The sequence below is a fragment of the Pogona vitticeps genome, chromosome 4 (genome assembly GCF_051106095.1).
Source record: "Pogona vitticeps strain Pit_001003342236 chromosome 4, PviZW2.1, whole genome shotgun sequence".
Taxonomy (NCBI): Eukaryota; Metazoa; Chordata; class Lepidosauria; order Squamata; family Agamidae; genus Pogona; species Pogona vitticeps.
The window spans coordinates 57438965-57466279 of NC_135786.1; the positions used below are offsets into that span (position 1 = coordinate 57438965).

The following is a 27315-nucleotide window of genomic DNA, read 5'->3' on the forward strand; positions in this document are numbered from 1 at the left end:
CATTTGTAAACAAAACCCATGTTTACCTCCTGGTGATCAGATACAAAGCAAAGCTAAATAATTAGCAAACTGCAGGAGATGTGAAAAGTTTGTGATATAACTATCAGATTTCTTCTGACACATAAGGAATCCCTTATCTAATGAAGTACTGTTTCAAATGTATGGTTTGACCATTAGTGGCTAGTACTCCTAATGCTTAACACTTATTCATGACTCACTCCCCACCAATCTGACTGAATTTATGAGGGCTAGCAAGACATGGCTCTGCATGCCTGTGGTGCAAAGCAGTCATGCTGGAGCTTCTCGCTGGAGTCCAGGCGAGTTTGGCTACGTGCTCCCACTTGATAGCACTTTGGCTGGGATGGGGTGTTGGCTTTCCCACTCCTGGGAATGTTTGTGAACACAGGCGTCTCTCCCAATGAGCTGGACTGCCTCCGGGAACTTCACCCAAGTACACAGCCTCTGTGCCAACAGACAGTTCCCACCTGCTTGCTGGTGTGGAATGGTGCCAGCTTCCCAATACCTGCAGCCAGTGCCATATACCATCTCTGGTTTCTGCCCAGAGAACTCTCAGTTCTGTTGTAAAGAGGCAAGTGCCCTACAAAGACACACATTGTATGAGAGGCTAAAAATGAGATGGACACCATCTGCGTCACTTGCCAGTGGCTAGCTTGCTAGTGGAAAGTTAGTAACTAGTGTAGCCTGTCAAAACAAAGTTAGCTGAAAACCTGGGCTGGGTGGGTGTGTTGCCACCATTCCACAGCGTTTTATTACTTCACAACACACCCACTTAAAGTCATTACTCAGGATCATTTGTGGATATAGTCCTGTGGCCTTCCTTTTCATGTCTAACAGCACTAGAACAGCAGTTGCCTTGGTAATTAAGACAGTGGGCCTCTTGAGGCAACTGGTCTTCTAATAGCTTTTAATATTGTTTTTTAATGACATAAACCACCTTGGGTCCTTTTAAGGAGAAAGGTTAAATATATTTTAAATAAATAAAGAGTCAATCTAGAACAAATGTCTTGAAAATGAAATAGAAGAAATGAGGAGATTGTATACTTGTGAGAACTGTGCTCTCTGTGGTGTACGTTGAGTAGAGAGAGAAATCACACTGGTTTTTATTCAAACAGTCTGGTGATCTGGGGCTCCTTCTGCTTTGCCGCAGTTAACTCACTCAGGTTGAAAAAATGCTGACAAAAGGGCTTTGTTTCAGGTATCTTGAAGGAGAACTAAAAGTGTGCTAAGCTTATGACCCTTTGTGTTTATTGTAGATAACAGGGCTTCAGTTCCCCCTCTGTCAGATGAGGACACTCTGTTCGTAGCATGGAAGTAAGCAGCGCATATTAAAAGTCAGCATATGTCCACACATGTGAGGGCCTGCAGGATCCCCCTGGTGCCTTGCCTCATCCTAACTGCAGAAGCTCTGATGCACTAGAACTTAGCTAGCTTCCTTCCTTCCTTCCTTCCTTCCTTCCTTCAGTGGGCTGTTTTCTCATAATGACAAGGAGTATGCTGCTTCCCCTACCTGCCCCTCATCCATAAAAAGTTGGTAGTTGCATTGTTTGGCTACAGGTAGCCCAGTTCTACCTGTCTATCTCTGTGTATAAGCCGGCTGTTTGGGCTTTTCTGGATGTATCCGCAGCACATGCTCTTGCTCTTAGGCAATGTGACACACCATCTCTGGGCATACTGGCACATATAATGTTGTTGTACAGCCAAAGGAGTTCAGTTGTGTGCATCTTTACGGGGAGGCAAAAGGGAATAAGGCCACACGTAATTTTATTCCTCCTTTTCTCTCATCCAGTGGAAACAATCAAACTGGGGAATGAGGCCAACTAAGGTAGAAAGTGGTGCCTTTCATCTTGAGTCTAAAAGTCAGAATATGCATGAGTTGAGAAGTAGCAAATGTATAGTTCAAGCAAGTCTTACTGAAGAATCTTCCTCATTTCAATCCATGAGCTGAAGTGATTTGATTACGGAACTAGTAGTACTCAGGGGACTTGAGTTCAAATTCTGACTCATTCATAAAGCTAACTTTTATGACCTTCAGTGACCTTTGGTCAGCCACAGTCTGTCAGCTTGACTTACCCTACAGGAGTTTGTGAGCACACAGTGAAATGAAGAGTGTCATGTACACAATTCTGGGCTCACTGGAAGAAACAAAAAGTAGATATGTAATGAATTAATATTAATAAATAACATAATGAATATAAATGTGGACTGCATAGTTTAGGCTAGCCTGATACCATCTAGATGTGGCACTGTCTACAACTCCCCTAATCTTCAACCACCCAGGCCAATGGAGCATGAGGTGATTACTATTCTTGTCCAACAGTCCATCTGGAGGATATCAGACTTGGGGAGACTGGTTTAGAAGAAAGAAGAGAAAGTGTGTCTTTGTGCCTTCATTGGTGGTGGGTTACCTGAGGACATAGCCATTGTATTAAAAAAACTGGTTGTGTCACAAGAAGGGATAAATTTGTCTCTCAGGATTATGAGCCTTTAGATTTCAGGGTAATTTTAATGTAACCTTACCCCAGGAATGTAAAGAGCTTTTTGTCTAGTTACCTGCAGCAAGAATTGCCTCCAAGGAGAATCATGAGTACTTTTTTTATACTTAGAAACTTGTTTCTGAGCATAAAATATTTATATGAATACAGATACATCATGTTGTTATGGTACAGTTAAACATTACTTGGTAGTGTTTTATTTTGTTTTATATCTAAGTGGGACATATGTCTCTTCTTTTCCAGACATCCTCCAGTGGATTTTGTATCTGAAATCCACAGTTCATATTCATGCACACCATGCATAAATGGCACTGTCTATGTTCTAATTTGCTACCAAATAGAGGTTTTTAATATAAAAAGTGCTCTGGCTCTGTGGAGTTTCTGTAAATGGCCCTGATGTGTATGTGTCTGTGTGTGTGTGGGGAGGGGGAGTTGTGTTCCAAAAATTAAGCTGGGTTATTCTCTCTCCCCCAATCCCCCCTTTTTATATGTTATGCAGGAAGGAGTTGCTTAAAGGCTGAGAGACGTTTTGGGCTGCCTGCCAGTCCTTTGGTGCTGTTTCATGACCTGTTGCCATGACCACACCCTCCCCCTCCTTCTCCACCAACTGCATTTCTCTCCCTTTGTCTGGATCTGTCCTGTTTCCTTGCCATGGCCTTTGAATTGCTCTCCAAATTCTATAGTCCAGTTCTGCACAAAAAGGCACCAGTGACCTGCATTTCCCCCTTGCAAGCAATGAGGGAGGGACGAATTGGCCCAGTGGCAAAACACAAAGGAGGATGAGAGGCAGTCCAGAACAGCACCTCAAAGCAGGTCTCTTTTAAGCCAAAGTGCCACACTACCCTTACAGAAAACTGACAACCATCCTAATAATCCCCCTAATGTGGCACCCCATGCATTTGCTCATTTATTCCAAGATATCTTTTCTATCCCAAGCAAAAAGGCAGGAAAATGTGTGCAGCCTTTCAAGATCTCCAGACCTCTTCATCAGCCAAAATGTTACCAAAAACCAGATAAGAAAGGAACAATTAGAGGAAGTGTAGTTTTGCTCTTAGAAGTTGTGTTATCTGTATGTTCTGAGAAGTAACAGAGAGGAGCTGTCTGCACATTCTCCCATTTGGCTTATCTGGTGCTGATGCTTTTTGCATCTCTTGCCTGATGGAAATATTGAAAGCCAGCATACATTTTATGCCTTTTGGTTTGGCTTAATAACGGCACCGAAATTGCTACTTCTGCCTAAACAGACATTTAGATATAAACCATTGGTTAAACTACATGATAAGGTAAAAACTGTACACAGTATACAGTATATCTGATCTGTCTTTGTTTTTTCACTTACAAGGAAGCTTGTGGGTCATTGTTCTTCATGTGTAAAATATGAATTTTAACTGGTTATCTTGTTCTTTGTACAAATATATGGCCATTTTGAAAGTTTTGTATAAATTGCGGTACTCCTGATGTTATTGGACTGCCAGGCCTTATTCCAGTCTTAGCCAAGCTGAGGCAGTACCTTCAGGCATCAGAACGATAGGATAGCTAAGCTGTCCTAACACAGGCTCTACTGCTTCTCCAAGAATCCCTGGTTTTCCAGTCTCATTCTGTTCTGTGCCTCTCCACTCCATTCCACTCCAATTGGAGGCTGATGTTTTGGTCATCTCTCTCTCTCTCTCTCTCTCTCTCTCTCTCTCTCTCTCTTTTTGGTCATCTCTCTAGGATGATCCCTCTCAGCTAGGTCTTACTAAAGAAGCAGGCTAGCATTGTTGGAGCTGAATGAAGTAACCAAACCAGGAGAACAAGACAAATACATCTTTTGGAAGGGTGCAGGGGCTGTTATTGTTTTACTCATGATAGGTGTGTGTATCACAATGTAACAACATTTCTAGCAGCTATGCAGTTTGGGAGGGGAATGGGAGATTTTGTCAGCCTTGTGGATTGTAATCCCAGCATTCCACATCGTTGGTTGTGCTGGTACAGCCCCTGGAAGTTGTTGTCCAACAACTTTTACAGAGCTATATTTAGTCCAGCTCTGGTATAAACAATCCAAGATCCCTACCAACTATACATACGTACATTTTTATTAGTGTATACAGAGTCATGGGGTGCAGCAGGTAACCGATGCTACTCCTCCTGCCGCAGCTGTCCATCTAGCTTGAATTAGTGGATCTCTGGATCTACTAAAAAAGGGCATTGTGTTTCCCAGAAGCCTTGTGTATATCTATCACTGATATTTTTAAAAAGGTGCAAACCTCACAAGGTGTACTGCTTAGAAGAGAACAATACATAAAGAAGCAAGATGGTAAAATGAAAATACACTGAAGCAAACTCTGCCTAAGATAAAAGGCTCATCACAAGTCTACTATTTTGCAAAATGTTACCTCTCTCTTGTGTTATGCCTTCTTACAAGGCCTTGTGTCATGGCTTGTCTTACAAGGGTGGGGTGGGTGTGCGTGTGCACATGCACCAGAGGGTGACATCATAAGAATTTCAGGTTTCTCTTTTTAAAAGGGAGCCTTCTAAACCTTTCCTTTGCTATGAGATAAGTGGAGACAGCTGGGCATTAGTCGCTGGAATGTAGAGATGAGATACCTCAGTTCTTCTTTGGAGTGCATGCATGAACATCACACACGCTTATATTGTACATTCATTAATCCAGAACAAATTCCAGCTGCTTACTTTGTCCTTACAATTTCTAATGCATTATCAGAATCACCACTTCACACACAAACATATGGTGAAACACCAAAGGGAAAATGCTCTCCCTGTACCGTTCTGCTTGTTGAGCACTCAGCATTTTAGCTGTGTGGAGTGCTCTGGAAGTGTTTGGCTCTCACACTTCACCCCTGTTCCAGAGTGCCCAGCTGGTGTGCAATGTGTTCTTTTCTCAGAAAACTGGAATGGTATTTGCACACTCTTCTTCTGGATCTTGCCATATGCATAGGACGCTGATTAATAGTGCATGCTAAAAGCCAGTTTTCCTCAGCAAGAGGTATCCTAGCTCAAGGGAAGCTGGGCAAAAGCATTTCAGTTTTCACCACTTATGGGGAGGATGCTGCTGTTCACCGTTGAATTGTTTGTGCTGCTTCAGCCATAAATTAGTTGCCTTTGAGATTTCTTTTAACTTTCAAGGGTGTAAATATTTATTTGTCTTTGCATGAGGAATTACATTATTCTTCTCTCTAGAAGGATGATAAGGAACTTCCTCCTGCTTTCAGTCGAGTTCTCACATTAGCAAAAATGAAATTTTGCACAAAGCTTTTCACAGAGTTGCATAATTTGTGCAATCGATGAATTGCATAAATTGGCCAAAACAAGGATGGCTCCTGGTTTATTTAAGAATCTAAGGCTCTGGATGAATTATTTGTGTCTCTTTTAACTATCAGCCAGTCCTTCTATTCTTGCTGCGTTTGTACATTTTTTCATAAAGGCGACAGGACATCAAGACATTTTGCACAAATGAGAGAGACATTGAGGTGGGGGAAACTGCCTTTCCCCCTTTCTGTCAGTTAAGGAGGAGTTTCAGAGTCCTAAAGATTTCTTCACTAAGAATCATGTCTGTTGAAACAGGCTAAATTGTTGAGAAGTGGGGGGGATTTAGTGAGTATTCTTTCTATCCCTGAACAAGAATTCTCCTTTTTTTCTTTGTAGCCCATCATGGGGATGTCTGGTGTTCCACAAGGGCCCTCTGACCAGAAAGTAGCTGTGGTGACAGTTGACGACTGCGACACTTCAGTGGCATTGAAGTTTGGTTCTATCCTAGGAAACTACTCTTGCTCAGCTCAAGGGACACAGTCAGGCACCAAGAAGTGAGAATATATGTGCACTGTTTATACTTGTCAACTGTATAGAAATAAGTAAACAAGAGGCATAATTAAAGCCAAACTGGCTACACAGTGGTTATTAATCAGTGGAGGGAATGCCTCTAAAGTTCATGGGCCACAGTGAGAGTGTTGGTATGGGCTTCTGAGGCCCAGTTGTAGAGAATCCTGCATGGTGAGCAGACATTATGTTCTTCAGAACACGGCCAAAGAGCCCGAAAAACCCACAACAACCATTATGTTCTTTGTTACTTAGATAACAAGCTATTGCTCCCCGTCCACACCTTCTAAGGCCATGGCTGAGGTGGGATTTTAACTCTGATCTTCAGGGTCATGTAAATGCTATATTTTGGGAAACACCAGTTTTTGCTGTACAACTATTATGTCTTTTATTAGAACATAAGAATACACATTTACTGCATCAGACCATCCATTGAGCACAGTATTATCAACTCTGATTCCCTATGGCTCTCCAGAGTTTTAGACTGGATTCTTTTCTAGTCCTGCTCTAGTATTCTCTCATGGTCGGCCATTCAAGTACTAATTAGCCTATTTCCAAAATCAGATTTCATAAAATCTCCATGCTTTGTTCCCTATTGTTTGGCTCTTCCATGTCCTCCCCGTCTCAAAGTATATATAACTCTGTTGCTGTTATTCAGTCAGCCTGAAACAGCACAATTGTACCAGCCACAATTTCATCAACTTTTTCTCAATTAGCCATTCCTTTCCTTGAGCACTGTCTTCTACTAAGCAACTTCCATTTTGTTTTCCAAGGTCCCTAGATCTCACAGGTCCACTGTTGTTAGGTGGTGTTCCTGACCTGCCTGAAAGCTTCCCAGTACGGAACCGACACTTTGTAGGCTGCATGAGGGACTTCCTGATTGATAATCGAGAAGTGGACATGGCTGACTTTATTGCCAACAATGGGACTGTGCCAGGTATGAGGAATTTAAGGGATAGGGAGAAAGGCTGGGGAAAAGAATTAGAGGTTTACTGTGTGGCGGGATTGCTGCAGGTAGAAAGCTGGGGAGAAAAATGCAGCAGCCACAGTCTATTTGAATTAAAAGGGAAATGCTCTTCTGCCATTGTCCTCTTCAGTGCAGTCTCATATTCTTCTTCTAGGCTGCTCAGCCAAAAAGAATGTTTGTGACAGCAACACGTGTCACAACGGTGGCACATGTGTCAACCAGTGGAACACCTTCAGCTGTGAATGCCCCCTGGGCTTTGGAGGCAAGGACTGCAAGCAAGGTAAAAAGTGGAGGTTCTAAAAAAAAGAGCAGAGGGATGCTTTGAGGCCATGGAAGGTCTGCTGACACTGTTTGGACTCTGGTCACCCTGGGAGACTAGAAGCATTGTTGGGCTGGGGGTTAATCTTACTCTTTCTTCTGAGAGTAACACTAGAAGAAACACATAAAATGTGGAATGTAAACAGCAGATATGTACCTAGATTTGTACAGACTTGAAGTACCTAGAGGGTCACATCCTGATTTGGAAATATGAACTTTGAGAAATATTTGCTGTTAGTGCTGCATGCTATATGTGGGGGAAAGACTCTTATCTTACCAACTTCAAGGTGCCTCATTACTAAAAAATGCAAAGGAAAAATCAGTGGCCAATTAGATATGCTGATCATAGTTACAGTTCTGTGTATGAAAGTGAGAGACAGGTTACACATTCTTGCTAAGGCCTGGGAATGTAGGTAAATAGGACATATTGTTTACACAGCTGTGTGAGATACAGTCCCTTCAAATGCCAGTGTACTGTGACTTGTTCAGTTATCTAGTACAAGTATGCACAGAACCTGCAGCCTTTTGAAGGAGGTATGTCTCACAATCTTAGAGTATCTGGCAGTGGGATAAGATGATGGTTCTGACTGCCCGGCCCTTTGTCTCCTTTCCTTCTTACCCTTTTTGGCCATTTATTTATTTATTTATTTATTTATTCATTCATTCATTCATTCATTTATTTATTTATTTATTTATTTATTTATTTATTTATTTATTTATTTATTTATTTATTCATTCATTCATTCATTCATTCATTCATTCATTCATTCATTCATTCATTTATTCACTTACTTACTTACTTACTTACTTACTTACTTACTTACTTACTTACTTACTTATTTACTTATTTACTTACTTACTTACTTACTTACTTACTTACTTACTTACTTACTTACTTACTTACTTACTTACTTACTTACTTACTTACTTACTTACTTACTTACTTACTGCCCGGTCCTTTGTCTCCTTTCCTTCTTACCCTTTTTGGCCATTTATTTATTTATTTATTTATTTATTTATTTATTTATTTATTTATTTATTTACTTACTTACTTACTTACTTACTTACTTACTTACTTACTTACTTACTTACTTACTTACTTACTTACTTACTTACTTACTTACTTACTTACTTATTTATTTATTTATTTATTTGACTTTTAACCCACCGATCTAGATTCAATCTACTATGGGTGGCTTACAGTCTGAGCAATATAAAACAAGAATTAAAACAGACAATATCCAAAAAAGAAAAAGAAAGAAAGAAAGAAAGAAAGAGAGAGAGAAAGAAAGAAAACTAAGCAAAATCCAAGATGGAAAAACACAGGGAACTAGGTGATGGATGGGGGAAGGTCTGCCTGAAGAACCAAGTCTTCAGCTTGTTCTTAAAAACTCCTAGTGAGGGTGCCAGGCAAATATCAGGAGGCAAGATGTTCCAGAGGTGAGTGGTCACTGCCGAGAAGGCCTGGTTTCTAGTTCTCTCCTTCCAGGCCTCTCTCGGGGTGAAGCCCCTCAGCCACCCAGCCTCGTTAGATGGAGTGACATGAGTAGAGCTAGGTGGGAGCAGGTGCTCTGCCTGTTATCAACGTCCTAAACAGTTTAGGGTTTTACAGTATATGTAAGCATTAATATATTGAAGTCAATGTGGAAACAAATGGACAACCAGTGTAAGGGCACCAGAGTGAGAGAAATGTGATGATATTTTTTCACCTCAGTTAATAGTCTGGCGGCCATGTTCTGGACCATTTGTAGTTTCCACATCAATCTCAAGGGCAGCTCACATAGAGTGCATTACAGTAGTCTAATCTTGAGACTATGAGCACATGGACCAGAGTGGTGAGTGCCCCAAAATCAAGATAGGAGTGCAGCTGGGCAATCTGCCAAAGATGTAGATGGGTGGTACAGACCACAGATGTTACCTGGGACACCATGGTAAGCGCTGGGTCAGGATGGACCCCCAAGCTGCGAACCACACTCTTTGTGGTGAGAGCCCCCCCAAAAGAGAGGGAGCTTCCCAAACCACTGATAGGAGGGGCACCCACCCTCAAGTCCTCCGTCTTGTCTGGGTTCAACCTAAGTCCATTCTCTTACATCCATTGCAGTACAGCCCCAGGCAGCACTCAAGGGATGCAACGCCATCCACTGCTTTGGAAAAAAGGAGATGTACAGCTGCGTGTCGTCAGCATACTGATGACACAAAGCACCGCGCCCCCGGATGACCCCTCTCAGCAGCCTCATATAGATATTAAACAGCATTGGAGAGATGATAGAGCCCTGCGGCACCCGCAATGGAGGAGCCATGGGGTCAATACACTCTCTCCAAGCTGGACTCTCTGGGAACGGTCCTCCAAGAAGGACTGGAGCCAGGCAAGAGCCAGTCTATTGATCCCCAACTCGGAAAGCCTCCCCAGGAGGATACCATGGTTGACAGTATCAAAGGTGGCTGAGATATCAATGAGAACCAAGGAGGACATTTTGCTCCTATCGGCCTCCCTCAGTAGGTCATCAAGCAGGGTGACCAATGCCGTTTCCATACCGTGACGCGGCCTGAAGCCTGACTGGAACAGATGCAAGGCATTGGTTTTGTCCAAGAGAGCCTGAAACTGATCAGCCGCCATCCTCTCTACAGCTTTGCTTTGGAAGGAAGCATTGACGACGGGCCTATAATTGCCAATGTTGTCCACTGCCAAGCTCAATTTCTTCCTATGGGCCTAATGAGTGTCTCCTTGAGGGCAAGGGGAACCCTGCGCTCCTGGAGAGACCCATTAATTATTGCAGTGGCCCATTCAGTTGTCACAGGCCTGGCCACTTTGATTTGCCAGGCTGGACAAGGGTCAAGGGGGGAGGTGGTGGCACGGCAGCGTACCTTGTCAACCTCAAGTGACGTCACTGGCTGAAAGTGAGTAATTCTCTTCAGACAAGACGGTGCGCTGGATGTCTCAGCTCCAAGTTCAAATAGGAGGTTAGGTGCTGGCAGATAGCCTCCACTTTAGCTTTCAAAAATGCTGCAGATTGGTCAAGTGAGATACTGGGGGGGGCAGTCACTGTGACCAATTCTGGATAGATCATGCACTATGTGGAATATTTCTGCCTGCTGGTTGGAAGCTTTGCTTATCCAGAAAGCGAAGTAAGCTTTCTTTGCAGCCTTTATCTGAGAAAGGTAAAGGTTGGACACAATCCTAACAGCTTTTAGGTTATTTTCCATCGGGTTCCGCCTCCAAGTGCTCTCCAGTCTTCTCCTGTTCTACTTCAGAGCTCTCAGCTGCTGGTTAAACCAGGGCACTGGTCAAGCTCTGCAACAGAGAGGATGTTCAGGAGCAATCATGTCAACAGCCCTGGTGGTGGTGGTGAACCAGCCATCAACCAGAGCCTCGACAGGACCACCAGCCGAATCAATTGGTATCCCTTTCATAGAGTCCTGGAATACCATGGGGTCCAGTAACCTGCCAGGGCAGGCCATTAAAATAGTCCCCAGCTCCCTGCGGGGACGGGTGGGGGAGGGAAGCACTGTGAGGTTATAGTTTATTAGGTGGTGATCTGACCATGACAATATTAACCCAAAAGCCAGTATGTCTGTTCTTGCATTTCCCGCTGTCCAGCTAAAGTTCTCCTTTGTGGCCTCTGTGAATTCACACTAATGGGTTAATTTGCGCTCGAGCAGAGCAGTTTTGGAAACTTTCACAGCTTTAAGCACTTAGTGCTGGGACCTCCCCTACACCAGCTAAATAACTCTGTGCCTCCCCCCCCCAGCACTAGTGCCTCAGTTCTTTTTTCACCTGCCGCTGTAGCAGCAGCTTCGTTTGGAACTTTGCAAGTAAAAACAATTCTATTCCTTTCCTTTCCTTTCTTTGACCTTCCCTTGTTCTTTCTTCTGTAACAAGTTGTTTTTTCTGCGGGGGGGGGGGGTACTAGCTGGCATCAGCTGTTCTTTGTGAAAGCTTTAGAAAGCCGGCTTTAAAGCCTCAGGGCTTTTTCTCTTAAAGACATAAGGTCTCTCTTACCTTCTTAGCAAGGTTACCCCCAGGCTCAAGAGCAACAGCTTTCTACCTGTTTGCAATCTTCCTCTTTCTATCAAAAGAAGAGGACAGCTTCTGAGCCTTGCCCTTGGGAGAAGAAAGCTCCAGCCACCATCCCCACTTGTCAGTGATTCTTCTGATATCTGGTAAAAGCCTCTGTGTGAGGTTGGCGTGGAGCAGCCCTCTTGCATCAAGGAGCTTGTTCATACAGCTGTCAAGTCTGCAGTAAGTTGGGCACCTGTAGCCACAGGGTTACCCTTGGAAGAAGAGATGGGCCCCTGCAACTCCTGCCCCCATCCCTGCCTGTCAGTGACTCTCCTGACTGGGGTAAAGCCCCTGTGGAGGTTGATGTGGAACAGCCCTCTTGCATCAATGGGCTCATTCATACAGCTATTTAACCTGCAGTGAGTTGGGCATCTGCAGCCCTGCCCTTGGAGAAGAAAGGGCCTCCTGCAGTGCCGGCCACCTTTCCGCCTATCAGTGATTCTTCTGACATGAGGTAAAAGCCTCTGTGTGAGGTTGGCACGGAACAGCCCTCCTTTGTGGGCTCGTTCATATGGCTACTAATTCCAGAGAAAGCTGCGCACTGAGGCTGTAGATGTTCTGGCAACGTACGGTAAGCCTTGGTTTTGCCTTTGGGGATAGAATGGGCCCCCTTCAGCTTCCACTGCCAGCACTACCTGTCAGCGATATGCTTGACCGGGGTGACACCTTTGGGTGGTTTGGCATAAAACAGCCCTCATTTATCAATGGGTTCCTTCTCACAGCTGCTATTTCCAAAATCAGCTACGTACCAAAGCAAGAGCTTTCGGGCAACATTTGGCAGCCCTAGCTTTGCCTTTGGCCCATAATTTGGCACAAAACAGCCCTCTTTATCAATGGGCTTGTTCACACAGTAGCCTGCAGCACCACCACAGCTGCCAGTGCCTGCATAGGCTCATAAGGAAAGGACTCATAGGAGTCAACCCTAAAACCCTACTACTGTCAGGTAGACCCCAGTAATTTCGTCAGGAGGGTCCTGTCACACTGACAAGTTCATGCAGGACCAGTCCCTTTTATCTGGTATAGGAGCTATGAGCCTTTTCCACTACCTTTTCTGCCGCCGCCGCCACCCCACTCCACCTGGCACTGTTCTGAGCCACGGGCTAAGGAGTGCTTTGTGCCTCCACCTATGCCTCAAAGGTGTAGTGCTCCCTTGAACTCAGCTCTGGCAGCAAAGTGTTTGTGGGTTCAACCTAACCCGCTGATAACCCTTTCAGCCGTCTCTGTCCCGGCAACTGTATTGAGACTGAGTTTGGTCAGGCTCATGTTAAGAAAGACTGCTCCCCTAATTGTCTGAAGGACTTACCTTATTCAGCTGGGACTCACAAGAGTCAGAAGGGGAGGAAGACTTCCAACCAATCTTCCTACTCCCATATCAGTTGCCGCAGCTAGGCACCCTCCTTTACCATTAACAGATAAGGAGTTATTTGGTCGGCATTTTTATTTTCTGGCCGCCATGTAGCCAACTACTCCTCTGCCATGGGCGCTTATCATCACCACATTTTGAATTTGGCATTGCCAATTCTGTGGGTAACTCCTGTGCTCCTTTACAGTTAAGGCCTCCCTATCACTAGGAGGCAATGGGGCGGGTGCATCACGAGCACATTGCTGCTCGACATGGCTTAAACCAGCATCCAAACAACTATGGGTCGAGGATTTGCTGTTTGTTGATATACGGCTTTCAGTCAGAAAACATGTTATTCTTGATAATTTGCGGTGTAACAACCGCAAGTACCTGGTGATGCTCCTACCAGCCTAGGGCATAACGGGAACGTCAAAGGCCTCAATCCCAAAGTTACCAGCTGCCACCCCCTAGACATGTGGGCAGGCAGCACCATGATCAACAGATCTGCAGGCAGGACCACAAAACTGAGCGGTCTCTTTACTGCACCTGAATTCTCTATCATTGACCAGTCGGGCCGTCTGGTCCCTCGTTTTTCCGATTGGTGTTCCTTCATGTTTAACACTTGGGTGCTCTCTATCATAGCTACTGGCTATGCTATTGAATTCAATATACCCCACTATCATAGGCCACATTATGGCCACCCCCTCCAAAAAAAGGGATGGAGACCTCTGGCCCATCCTTGATTTTGAAGGCTTGAATTCTTTTATTACTCTACGTAGATTCCGTAAGGCTTTCTTGGACTCTGTTATTCACATGTTACATCCAGAGGGTTGGTTGGATGCTTGTTTTCATGATGGCATCCGGTCAGGCCATCAACATTTTCTCAGGCTTTCAGAAGGGGAAATCACTGTTTACCTGTACCTGGATAACTGGCTCCTGGCCACTGAGTCCAAGTCACAAGCTGGTAGACACACGTCCTTGACACTGTCCCTTTGTCAGTGTTAGGACTGAAGGTCAACATAGAGAAGTCGACTTTGCAACCTACACAGTGTATAGATTGTATTAATGAGACTTGGGATGCTTTTGTGAAGCAGGGTTTTTCTTTCCTGGTGACAGGTCTGTGAAATTGCTTGATTTCTTATGCTCCTTTCTTTTCTTCAGGTGCTTTCTTCCCTGTTCTACAGGTCCAGCAACTCCTGGGGCTGATGGCATCTACCACAGCCATGGGACAGCATGCTCAACTGAGAATGCGGTCCCTTCAAGCCTGATTTGTCTCATTTTTTCAGATATCTTGCAACCACCCATCCACGTTGCTCCAGGTGACTCTGAACTCGCTGCATAACTGGACTGGTGGGGATCTCCCCCAACCTACACATAGGGAGACCCTTTGGTCTCTTGACCCCGGTTGGTTCAGTCAGTGGTGGATGCCATCTCGCTGGGTGGACAGGCTTGTCTGCGCCACCACGTTGCCCTTGGCTGCTGGTAGCTGGCCTTCATATCATTGTGCTGGAGCTCCTGGCAAACACCAAGGCCTTTTGGGCCTCTGAGCCCCTATTCCGGGGTCGGGTGGACCAGGTCACATCAGACAATACCATGGCAGTTTATTGCATACTCAAGCAGGGTGGCGCTCATTCGTTACACCTTCTTGTTCTCACCATCAACCTTTCAGAATGGTGTTATGCTTTTGTACAGTACTGTACATTTGGCAGGCAAAACGATTCTGTGGCAGTCCATCTCAGCAGACTATGGTTCTGCTCTCATGAGTAGTTTCTTGATGATGCCGCCTTTCGTTGCTGTCATCGATGGGGGACTCCAGACATAGATGTTTTGCATCCTGATTAAACAAGAAGTGTGCCGTGTTCGGCTCCTGAGCTGGAATCGGCCGCAGCTCCCTAGGGCACGCCTTCCTGATGAATTGGTAATGGGGCCTCCATTACAGGTTTCCACCTTTCCCCCTTCTTCAAAGGACTGTTGTTTGTGTCCACCATGAGTGTGCAAACGTCATGCTTGGTCACCTCGCTAACCATGGTTTTTGATCCTGCTTCCCTGAGCTGCGGAATAAATCAGGCTGCACCTGGTCCCTCATCTGCTTTCTCGGGACGAGGATCAGATATTTCATCCGGACCTCGAGTCCCCCTATCTCTCTACATGGAGTCTTCCGCGAATGTAACAGATATGCTCAAGCATGCTTGCAAATCTTCTACCACCTTGACCTACTCCTATTGTTTTTTTTCTTTTCTCTTTTTTGTTATACAGTACTTATATGTTGTTTTTATCTGTTTGGAAGCCGCCTAGAGTGGTCGCAAGACAAGATAGGCAGGATATAAATAAAATAAATAAATAATGGGTAGATGTTCTGTCACTTTGCATCAAGATGACATTTGCCTACTGGTCCAATGTCTCTGGACACATTCCTTCAGTTTCTCCTTTATCTGTTTTGCCTGGGACTGGCCCGTTCTACCTGCAAGCTGTTTCTCCGAGGCCTGGAGAATATGCACCCTACCTATAGACCACTAACATCTCAGTGGTCTCTCTAATCAATTCTTTGGCGGCTTATGAGGCCTCCCTTCAAGCCCTTGGCGTCAGCATCGCTCCGCTTGCTGCTTTTCTCCTGGCAATAACCTTGGCTTGCTGGACTGGAGGACTGGCTACACTAAGAGCGGGTTCTCCTTTCTGTAAGGTAACCTTACGGACAGGCCTTACCTTCTTGCCTAAGGTATTTTCTGCCTTCCATCTGAACCAGCCAGCTGTCTTTCCTGTCTTCTTTCCAACACCATCTTCACTGTCTGAGACAGCTCCGCACACTGTGGACTTGAAGTGTTCTCTGTCACATTATATGCATCACATACCACTTTTCATGCCTCACAATGTCTCTTTGTCACCTTTGCTGGCTCCTCCTTCAGAGCACTGGCTTCCTCTCAGGCCATCTCTAGATGGGTTGTCAAAACCAGTGGTTCTTAACGTGGGCGATAATGCCCCCCAGGGGGCGATTTAATTTTTCAGGGGGGCGGTAGAACGAAAAGGGGCGGTGTGGGGGCGCTGGAGCAGAAGGGGGGCGGTAGGGGGGCGCTGGAGCAAGCCAAACCTGTGAAGATGGCTGCAGCCTTTTTACAGTGTGCATGAATATATATTTTCCTACAATTTTAATTTAGTTTCAGACTTTTTGTCTTGAAATTTTTAGTTCCTGCATTTGGTTTTATGCCCTTTTTATATTTCATCTTGCGTCTTAAAATTCACTTGCAACTAAATCATTAAATGTTACTTTTTGGGGGGCATTTCATTTTCTTGGAATTTAATTTTGTTTTCAGGGGTCATTGGATTTAAGTGTCTTAAATAAATAAATAAATAAATAAATAAATAAATAAATAAATAAATAAAAGATATCATCACCGCGGGGAGGGGGGCGATGATAACTTCTTCAATGGCTCAAGGGGGCGTTTCTTTCAAAAAGGTTAAGAACCACTGGTCAAAACCATCTGTCTTCCCTGTGACTTGGCAGAGACTCCTCTTCCAAAGTCAGTGAGAGCTCACTCTACAAGAGCTGTGGAATCCTCAACAGCCTTTCTCTGTGGAGTGGACATCGCGGATGTCTGCCACGCTGCTACATGCGCCACTCCGCCTATCCTCATCTCCCTCTACCGCCTGGGTGTCCAGCTGAAGGCTGAGGTTGTGGTAGGTCGAGCTGTCCTGGCTTCTGCACTTTTGTGACATCCCTCCTCCTGGTTAGTCAGCTTGCCAGTCACCCATTAGTGTGTATTCACAGAGGCCACGAAGGAGAAAAAGAAATTACTTACCTGTAACTCTGGCTCTTCTAGTGGTCCTCTGTAAATTCACACATTCTGCCCTCCTCCCTGCTGTCTGTCACGTGTGCCATGGCACACTGGACAGTGGCAGTAGTTTCCTTAGAACTGAGGCACTAGTGCCGGGGGCAGAGTTATATAGCTGGTGTAGGGGAGGTACCAGCGCTAAGTGCTTAAAGCTGTGAAAATTTCCAAAACTGCTCTACTCGAGTGCAGATTAACCCATTAGTGTGAATTCACAGAGGACCACTCGAAGAACCAGAGTTACAGGTAAGTAACTTCTTTATCTGTTGCTTGGTTTGTATGATGCCATAGCTATAAAATAGTTTGGAATTTTGCTGAATTGCTTTTTATTTTTTCCCCAATGAAGAAATGGCAAGTCCCCAGCGCTTCCTGGGCAATAGCATGGTGACTTGGAGTAACTTGGCATTGGTCATCACACTTCCATGGCACATTGGACTCATGTTCCGTACTAGGCAGAGCCATGGCATCTTCTTGCATGCTACAGCTGGCCAGCATTCCACCATCACCATTTGGGTAAGTGCAAAGCTGAGGTAGCATCTAACTCACCCTATGGATTTTTGGCTGAAGAAGATTACTTTGATCTACAAGCAAGAAATGCAAAAGGTGGGAGTACTCTGAGTCACAGTTCTGGCTGCATCTAGGGAGGGTACAAAAGACCTCATGGCAGACTTGGAGGCTATGCAGTTGATACATATTGTCATATTTACTTTGTGGGGCATGGATAATGTTCGTTATAGGGAGAGACTTCATCCAGGGCTGATCAAGCTGACTGTTCTTAAATCTTTCCCAGCTAAGCGAAGGGCATGTACTTATGACTGTGCACCGTGCCAACAGCCTGGTCTCAACCCTGCAGCTGCACCAGGTGAAGGTGAATGATGGTGACTGGCACCATCTGCAGTTGGAGATACACAGCAGCAGAGACCATCCAGAAGCTCAGTGCTTAGCCATATTGTCCTTTGACTACGGTCTGCATGAGGTACGGTGAACACCAGCACTCAGTTGTTTCAGATCTTTAGCCTATTAGCTGCAATCTTCTGGCATTCAGGTAGGACTATTTCATCCATTCCTAGACATAAGCCTAACTACACTGAGATTAGTGGAAATGAAAGTATGTATGGGATTTATATGTACAGTGGTGCACCGCTTGACGATTACCTCATTATACGATGAAATTGCTTGATGACAATGTTTTTGCGAACGCTATTGCGATCACAAAACGATGATTCTATAGGCGATTTTTGTTTGACAGTGATCGGTTCCCTGCTTTGGGAACTGATTTTTCACTTAACGACGATCAAAACAGCTGATTGTCGGGTTTTCAAAATGGCCGTCCGCTGTGCAAAATGGTTCCCTGCTGTGTTCAGGATGGATTCTTCTCAAGACAGGCACTGGAAAATGGCTGCCCTATGGAGGACCTTCGCTGGACGGTGAGGTATTTCCCCCACTGGAACGCATTGACCGGTTTTCAGTGCATTTCAATGGGGCTTTTTATTACGCTTGATGACGATTTCGCTCTACAGCGATTTTGCTGGAACGGATTATCATCGTCAAGCAGGGTACCACTGGATTTGCGTTCCCAGAATTGTTGATTTCTATCATTCTACACCATTTAATTATTCCTCCCCCTTGTTTTCCGAACAGTAGTAATGATTCCTGTAAGATTTGATAATGCCACCTATCATCTGCTTACATATCAAACTGCCTGATATTAAGTAACCTTGGAGTATCTAGCTCAAAATTTACTGGCAGTGGCTCTCCAGGGATTCAGGCATGGTTCTTTCCTAGCCTACCTGGAGACACTATGATTGAACCTGTTATGTTCTCCATGCAGAGCATATGCTCTATCACTGAACTATAGCACCTCCCCAGTTCCAGGCCCAGATCCTTCCCTACCCTCTGTTGACTTGTAACTCCCAAGAGCTCTCTTCCACCACCACCAAGAAATTCAGGGCAGATGTTGCTAAATGGCTGCTTTGTTTGCTTTTAGGTGGTGACCAACATCAGCAGTGAGCTACATGGATTGAAGATACGGAATCTGAGCATTGGTGCTGTACTAGGGGAGAAGGGTGAGGTGCAGCAAGGCTTCCGTGGATGTATGCAGGTAAGAGAGGGCAAGGAGCCAGCCCTTCTGATTCCATCTGGGTTATGAGTAATGCTAGGTCATGATGGGCTAGCTGTGGGCTAGCTGTTTTCTGCCACTTCTCTTTCCAGATCCTTTTGCTTGGTGATGTATTTTTCAGGGCTAATCAGCTAGGCCATCAGTTTGAGCAGTTCACCTGGAACCTTGAACATACCCCATACTAGTGGTGTATCTATGAGGCTGGCTTTTTAAGCATGCAGTTGGGAAAACTGTGAAGTTCAAAAGCTCGAAAAACAAACTTGGAATATGCCATCTGTTCTTGTCTAGAAACCTTCAGTCACAAAAAAAACAGACTGTCATCCTGCACTTTGATATTTTGTCTAAAGCAAACTTACTAACATGTCATAGGTTATGTCCACACTTATTCTTCCTTTGTATTAGAAGGAAAGGAAAGGATCTTATTTAAATAAGAGCAATGTAGCATGTCACATAATTTAGTACCATCAATGTTCTGGTTTTGGTTTTCTGCTGAATCTGCATTTGTCGACCCCATCGCTGATTCTGCCCACTAGGCAAATGGATGAGAGTTAGTTGGATATATCATACCTCTGATCAGATGCATGTTGCATCGAAGTGGATATGTATGAAATCCATGCAAGCCTTTTAGCTGCCAATTCTGACTTAGCCTCCTAGACTTAGAGTATTTTTTCATCCCACTCTATGCCACTTAGTGCTGAAGGAATACAAGGTTTATTGGGATCTGGTTCAGATTTATCTTTAGAAACTTAATTCCCTTCTCTTTAAGAAATGAGTACCTCTCAGAAATCTTTCAAAAATCTATAAAATGAACTTTTCCCCTGATTTGCATTGTTATTGTAAGTAGTAGTTTAGTGCTAATTGAAAGCTTCTGAGCAGGAGCTGGCCACAGTGGACATGTGCTGCAAATCTGTTTCTCTGGCCTGAAATCAGCATCTCTTTTTAAAAGACATCTCTTTAAAAAGACTAAAGAAATCTTGCAGAAATATTTAATAAATTAATTTCTCTGCGGAACTGGGGAATGTCTGAGTGGTGGCTTGGTCTAAATGAAAACTTCTCACTGGGAACCTCTTGCTGCCTAAACACTACCCCAGTAAAAGGAATACTTTTTAAACCCCTTGCTTTTTAAAAAAGCATTAAGTCTTGGAAAAAAGACATGAAAGAAGTTAGACAAGGGGAACATTGTATGGATGGAAGAAAATATAGATAACATTATTAGTACATTAAGAAGAACCAGTGGTCTTTGTGGAAGAGCCTTTAGTTTAGTCCTTCTACTTGAGGGAAAAGGGTTCCATCTAGAGGCTGATTTGGCTCATGTCTTTCTTTCATCTTCTTCCTTCTTCGATTGATACATGTTTATATCACATCTTTTTATCTTCTAAAGAGGGTCTGGGTTATAATTTTAGAAGCTGGTTTAGACAGCAGAGAGACACTAAATTCTGCTTATGATGACAATAGAAGGATACTTAACATGCACAAGTGACTGTTCTCTTAAGATCTTGCCCTTGAACAACCTGGCTCTCTGCTTCCTTGCTCCCCCCCTCCCAGGGTGTAAGGATGGGTGAGACATTGGCCAGTGCTGTGGCTCTCGATGTGAACCAGGCAGAGAAGACGAACGTGGAACGTGGCTGCAGTATCCCAGACCCTTGTGATTCCAATCCCTGCCCTGTCAACAGTTACTGCAATGATGATTGGGACAGTTACTCCTGCAGCTGTGACCCAGGTCAGTAGGGATCAGGACTAATGATTTCAAGAAAATATGGAGTGTATTCTTGGAATATGCATTTCGGAGAGGGAAGGGTATATACCGAGGGAAGAAACAATGAATTTTCGGAGAGAAAATGGATTAAATGACGTTTAATGCTAGCCCTGAAGGTGATGGTGGCACTATGTGATATGTAATGGTATCTTACTGTGTTTCTTTTTCTGTGTGGTAGTAGGTTTATGTTGTGTAATTTAATAAAAAAAATTAAAAAATGAAGTAGGGTTCAGGGCCAATGTTGGAAGAATGTCGCAAGTAGTTCTGAAATGCTTTTGTGCTTGCATCCAGCAAATCAATCTTCCCCAACCAGGTTCCCTCCATATATGCTTGGTTGCGGCTTCTGTCATCAGCACCCAGTACAGCTATGATCATTCTAGTTGGGAATGATGAGAGTTGTAGTATAACATATCCAGGGGGCACCTACTTGCAAAATGTTGCTTCAAAACTTAGTCTTATATGATACAAAGGGGGCTGAGTTGTAGCGTCAGTTAGGAACTTCTATAGTAGCTCAGTAAGACTGAGCTGTGATATTCTTAAGGCAGGGGACCATGGGTGTGATAGTCTACTGTAACATAGTCTGATTTTTGAGATATTGATAATTGCATTTCAGTTGATTCATTATAAGAATATCACATTTGGTAGCCTCTTCAGATTTATTTTATTAGTCTACTGTAATAGATTCCATTCCTTAATTTGATCTTATACAAAATGTTAGTTCTTATGGATTCTTGGCACATATAATTAACAGACGAGCAACGGACATGGACAGTTCAATGTAATCTTCGCTTTGTTCTCGTACCACTGTTATTGGAAGATAAGAAAGAATGAAGGCAATGTATTAATCCTTGAGCTTTCGAGCATACACACTTGCTGATTAACTTTGGGACATTTACAGGTCAGAGGGAACAACCAAGAATATGACCCTTTTCCCCCCTTTTAGTTATTGCTTCTGCATTCATGTGAGAAGCAATCCAGTGGTTTAGAACAGAATGATGAAATAGAAACAAACAGGGCATTGTTGTTGCTGAGGAGATACCCACATGTGTTCATAGTCCTCACATTTGTCTTGCACTGAAGTGGTGAAAGAGAGAATGAATCCCATAGTGATGAGTCCCATTCTCATGTTCTTTTCTCCAGTTGTTCCTCCCATTTGTACCCATTTTCACTTATCTGGAGTGTCATTCATTTGGGCTTTCTCCTTTTATGCTTCAGGCTACTATGGAGATAGCTGTGCCAATGTTTGCTCCCTTAACCCATGTGAACATCAAGCCGTGTGTGCCCGCAAGCCCAGCTCATCCCACGGCTACACCTGTGAGTGTCCCGACAACTACTTTGGGCCCTACTGCGAGAACAAGTGAGTTGCCCACTGCTGCTTTGGGAAAGCACATGTGTATGTGTGTGCGTGTGAAAATGTTCTCATAGATGAATCTGTCTTACTTGTCAGTGCAGGTAGAAATAATTTCCTCTAAGAGCTATGTTCTGTTTGCTGATAGTTGTGCATGGGCGGAGAGGTGACGTTTATGCCTGGGAACATTGTGCCTAAGAAAATGTAAGGAGGGACATGGATTGGAGTAGTATTAAATAAGTCCGTGGAGTCTACATGTAACTGGTAACAGTGTGGTTGATGCGTATGTCTGTAGAACAAAATAGCTGCAGTCATATATAATACAAAACCAGTTTTAATGTGGAAATATGTTTGGAAATCCTTAAAAAAATTGGTACTTTTGATTTGTTGTCTCTTCTCGAAGAGCTCACAAATTATGACAGCCAATGCCAGCCACCAACCACATCAGAGCAGAAGACTCTAGAGGAAAGGATCCCTTGCTTTGTAACTCCTGATATCTATGGCTGAAAGCACACTGATTTTTTAGAACTTCTCTCACATTAGGGCCTTTCCATATGAAGTGTTTTTGATCTTTGGCACTGGTGGCTAGCTTTTGTCCACTATTCCTACCCCAAACATATGCCGTTTTGCTTTGTTGATGTTTTGTCCTGCTGATATTTTTGCAGTGTGTCTTTAACAAGTCCTGTCCTCTCTTTGTGGTAGGCTTGCTCAACCCTGCCCACGGGGATGGTGGGGCCACCCTATATGTGGCCCCTGCAATTGTGATGTTGGCAAAGGCTTTGACCCTGATTGCAATAAAACCAATGGAGAATGCCGCTGCAAGGTGAGCCTTAGCATATGTGTTGTTCCTTTGGGACAGAGCTGTGTTAGAACTTTAAAAGAATGTAGATGGTGGTTCTACCAGTGGATAGATTTCCAAATGCACTTGTCTGCAGAGGAATATGTAGGTTATTCTGCAGTTTGTACACCATATGTTGGGCACTGTTCAGTGTTGTGGTTGCTCAGGCACTGTCTGCTTTAACTAACAGCGCTTTGACTTTGAACATACACTGCTTTTCCCTTCAATTGCATACTCTGGATCAGATCCTGGCTTAGCCAGGGGGTTTATAGACTTCTGAAATAAATATGACTTTTCCACTAAATCAGGTTACTTAGATTTATGTGTCTTCTTGCTATTCTACAGGAGAATCACTACCACCCAGCAGGCAGTGCTATGTGTTTGCTCTGTGACTGCTATCCCACAGGCTCATTGTCTCGTACTTGTGAACCTGAGACTGGGCAGTGCTCCTGCAAGCCAGGAGTTATTGGGCGCCGCTGTGACCGCTGTGACAACCCTTTTGCAGAAGTCACCATCAATGGCTGCGAAGGTCAGCAGTGTCTCCTTGTGAGGCTGAGTTGAGGGTGTACAACTAAAGGCCATGTGATGAGGAAGGTGTGATGATGTGACATTGTTTGCCTTGTCTTAGGGCTGAATAGGTCAGGTACCATCACAGGAACATACGAGGAGGCCTGCTGGATCAAAACAACTTTGATGTGGATTGTTATTTTCTTGACGACCCAAGATTTCTTATTGCCTGTAGTTCTTTGCACACATTGACCAAAATCCTGTTGCTTAGTGTAGTAATTTGTACTGAAATAGACTTATTAAAGCAATGAGGATATACTGAGTCAACTTCTCAGTAAGATTCATTGATTCAAATGGGCCTACTCTAACTGTGGCTTAGTAAATCTATTGTAGTGTAAGTTTTCTGGATGTTCTCTGCTTAGAACAGTAATTCTTAGTTTTGGGTAACCCAGGTGTTCTACCCAGGTGTTTGCCTTCACCACTTAGCTGTGCTGGCCAGGGCTTCTGGGAATTGCAGTCCAGGAACACTTGGGTTACCAAAGGCTGGGAATTGCTCACTTATTATTCTTAACTGAGTTCCTAAACTGTCTCTTTTGTCTTGTAGTGAATTATGATAGCTGCCCACGAGCCATTGAAGCAAACATTTGGTGGCCGCGTACCCGTTTTGGCTTGCCTGCAGCTGCATCCTGCCCCAAGGGATCTATAGGTAATGAAATGCCTTTGAGATTGTCATTATTTTTACATGGGAGGAGCAGATAGTTTGGTTATCACATGGTCTTTGCATGAACTGAGCACTTCCGTTGCATTTGCTTGGCACAAAGGTGGTTTGGGTCGTTTGAGACAAAATTTCCACCCGTGATCCATGTTTAGCTAAGAATAAGACCTGCCCGTTGATCTATCTGCTTAGATCCAAAGTGGAGTTTTAGAAGGATAATTGTGGAAGTTTGTAGTAAGAAAAACAGCAATGCATTTAGTGGTATCTTGGGTGCAGAGCAATGTATTGTGGCCTGTGTTTTCATGGGACAGCATGTACTTAGATATGCAAGGAATGGCTGCTTTCTGGCAAATGATCCTTCTCTCCTTCTGGTCCACAGGGACTGCTGTCCGGCACTGTCATGAACACAAGGGCTGGCTGTCACCCAACCTCTTCAACTGCACTTCTTTGACCTTTGCTGCTCTCAAGGGCTTCGTAAGTGTTTTTCTTTCATTCTCTGCTGTACCCAGAGCCAAGCCAGGAATCCGTGGATGTACTTCTTTTGTATGTGTTATGATGTTTGAGGGAGGGGAACCTTGCTGTTATTTTTAGTTCGTAGACATTTTCCAAGTGAGCAACTATGAAACACAGTGCTTTAGCCTCACGTGCTCCGAAGATGCATTCACATGATCCTCGTTTAGTAGTCCAGTTTATTGTCCCTTCACTGTAAGTTGAGGATGAGATTTTGAAAGCCTTGTAACTGCTGCCCCTACATTCTTTCATTCTTTCATTCTTTCATTCTTTCATTAATTAATTAATTGATTGATTAATTAATTAATTAATTAATTAATTAATTAATTAATTAATTAATTAATTAATTTTCTATCTATCTACCTACCTACCTACCTACCTACCTACCTACCTACCTACCTACCTACCTACCTACCTGGACCAAAGGTCTACCAAGATTCATTGTAAGAGTAGTCAGAAGCACCACAACTTTCACACTAACGTTTTCAAGTTTGGACAGATTGGTCTCATTGGATGGTGGCTCATCTGGGGGAACATCTTACCTCCATTTTGGGATGGGATGCTCCCTTGCTCTGCTTCTCAACTAGCTATGTTAGGGTGCGATTCCACTGGCAAAAAGAACTACTGTTAAATCTATTTAAGCATTATCTAAATAGATTTATAAATTCCTAGGCAAAGGCCAAACAGGTAGAGTTGATTTATTTGGATTGCAAGACATTTTTTTTTGTAAACCACTGCAGGGACTTTTAAAAACTCCTGACTTCTAAATTAATTTAGAGGAAATCAGTTTGGCTGTCGTAGATGGGGCTGTCAATTTACTTTGTGCCCCTGTCCAGTTTGGGAGGCATTGGCACCATGATTCTTACTTCCCTTTAAAAACAAGTTCTTGTAGAAATGTTTAACAATGCATTGTTTAGTGTGCTGTGACTGAATTTTTTTTTTTTTGTCAGTAGTTTATCACTATATCACTTAATCAATATATTCTGAATACGTTTTCAAATGAATGCAGCCATCACTTTAGCAATATATCACTTATTTTTTTTAAAAAAAAAGTCAAAAAGGGAACAAACAAGTGCTCCTAAAACAGAAAGGATATACATTTATTTTTTTCTTTTTGGTATAGCCACCAAAACTGGTTTTAATTACCAGAAATAAATCGAATTAATTTAAGTCAAAGTCAAATTTAATGCGGCTATTAGTTTATACCAGTGACTTAAACTTGCATTTTAAAAAGTTGGAATAGGAATCAAATTGGCAGTGGAACCACACCCTTACTTTCTCTCAGTTATTACAGTTCCTTAGCACTGCTGTTCAATAATTATGTATTTTATTTATTTAAAATATTTTACCCCACCTTTCTCCTTTAAAAGGGCCCAAGGCAGTTTACCTCGTTATAATAATGTAATGCTATTCGTTGTTACATTAGCCAGAAAGACATAACATGTACATCTTGTACCAACTTAACTCAGCTCCCCAGCCCAACCAAATTATAATTTTAATGTTGCTATATTAATTTAAAAAATTCCGCTTTCCCTCAAAGCATGGTGATGATCAAAGTGGCCAGCATCAAATAGTCAGAATTAGCATTCCAGTAATTATTCATAGTAAGCAACTGTAACTAATATAAGATAAATTATTTTTAAAATACACATTTTAACTATGCACATAGTTTTGCATAATTATCTGAATTTTGTTAGGTTCCGTTGGGGTAAGGAGTGGTAAAGTCCCTAATGCCATCCTGTCGTTCTGTTTAGTCCTGTTTAGCCTATTGTAGTTTAGGACATTTCACCAGGCATAATCCTCCTGTCTTTAAGCTTAACTTTCACTCATAAGGACTAGAAACATGAAAGCAAGGGTTTTGTTTTGGCAGGCGGTTGGAATCAGTAGTTACTGCGGTTCCTCCCAGCCCTAGTCTTCTATAATCTGGCAAAGCTGTGATTATCACTGTTTTATACAGAGGGGCTGAGTTCAGAGTAGTGGGCGGACTGCACTTGGCCAATGGCCCTGTTATGTTTTAAGTGCCTGGCATTGAGTGTCTTTGTCTTTGGTGTGGAGTAGGCAGAAAGGCTGTTGCGGAATGAATCAATGTTGGATACAGAACAGTCTCAGCAGATTGCTCTCCAGCTTCGCAATGCTACGCAGAACACAGCCAGCTTCTTTGGTAGTGATATCAAGGTGGCTTATCAACTCTCAGCCCAACTTCTGAAGCATGAGAGTACCCAAGAAGGTTTTGGCTTGGCTGCTACGCAGGATGTTCACTTCACTGAGGTATGTCCAGGGGCCCAAGTTCACATGAAGCTTAAATTCATCATAGCAAAGGAACAAGTATTCTTGGAGGAAGGGGGAAAGCAGCAGAGATGCAGGGCTTTTCATTGCAGGGCACAGAACAGTTTTCTGTTGCAGTGTGAGAAAGCTACTGTGGTGCTGCCTGACTGGACTTATGATGTGGAGCATGGGGTACCCGAAGCTGGTGCCTCAGCAAAAAAAGAAGTTGTGAACATCTGGTTCTTCCATCTTGGGAGAATCAAGCTGTTCAGTGCTGCTGTTGGAAGAGGTGAGAAGAGAGTCAGGTCAGTTTGAGCAGATGCATATTGGAAAATAATTCCAGACACCATCTGTGCTCAAAGTCATTTATATTGACTAATTACTCCATTGACTATCTCACCAGCACTTCTACTCTCC

At 43.6% G+C, this 27315-nt stretch overlaps 1 protein-coding gene across 1 annotated transcript in view; it reads left to right on the forward strand.

The window, feature by feature from the left end:
* The window catches only part of CELSR2 (cadherin EGF LAG seven-pass G-type receptor 2), a 120309-nt gene that overhangs the window by 65432 nt on the left and 27562 nt on the right, over nucleotides 1–27315 (forward strand). The window contains exons 6-18 of the mRNA XM_078391952.1: nucleotides 6159–6316; nucleotides 7103–7266; nucleotides 7451–7576; nucleotides 17187–17353; nucleotides 17631–17816; nucleotides 18828–18941; nucleotides 20505–20679; nucleotides 21931–22072; nucleotides 22766–22886; nucleotides 23247–23430; nucleotides 24013–24114; nucleotides 24503–24597; nucleotides 26692–26901. Of these exons, the coding sequence (XP_078248078.1) occupies nucleotides 6159–6316; nucleotides 7103–7266; nucleotides 7451–7576; nucleotides 17187–17353; nucleotides 17631–17816; nucleotides 18828–18941; nucleotides 20505–20679; nucleotides 21931–22072; nucleotides 22766–22886; nucleotides 23247–23430; nucleotides 24013–24114; nucleotides 24503–24597; nucleotides 26692–26901 (1944 nt within the window). The remainder of the gene's footprint in view (nucleotides 1–6158; nucleotides 6317–7102; nucleotides 7267–7450; nucleotides 7577–17186; nucleotides 17354–17630; nucleotides 17817–18827; nucleotides 18942–20504; nucleotides 20680–21930; nucleotides 22073–22765; nucleotides 22887–23246; nucleotides 23431–24012; nucleotides 24115–24502; nucleotides 24598–26691; nucleotides 26902–27315) is intronic.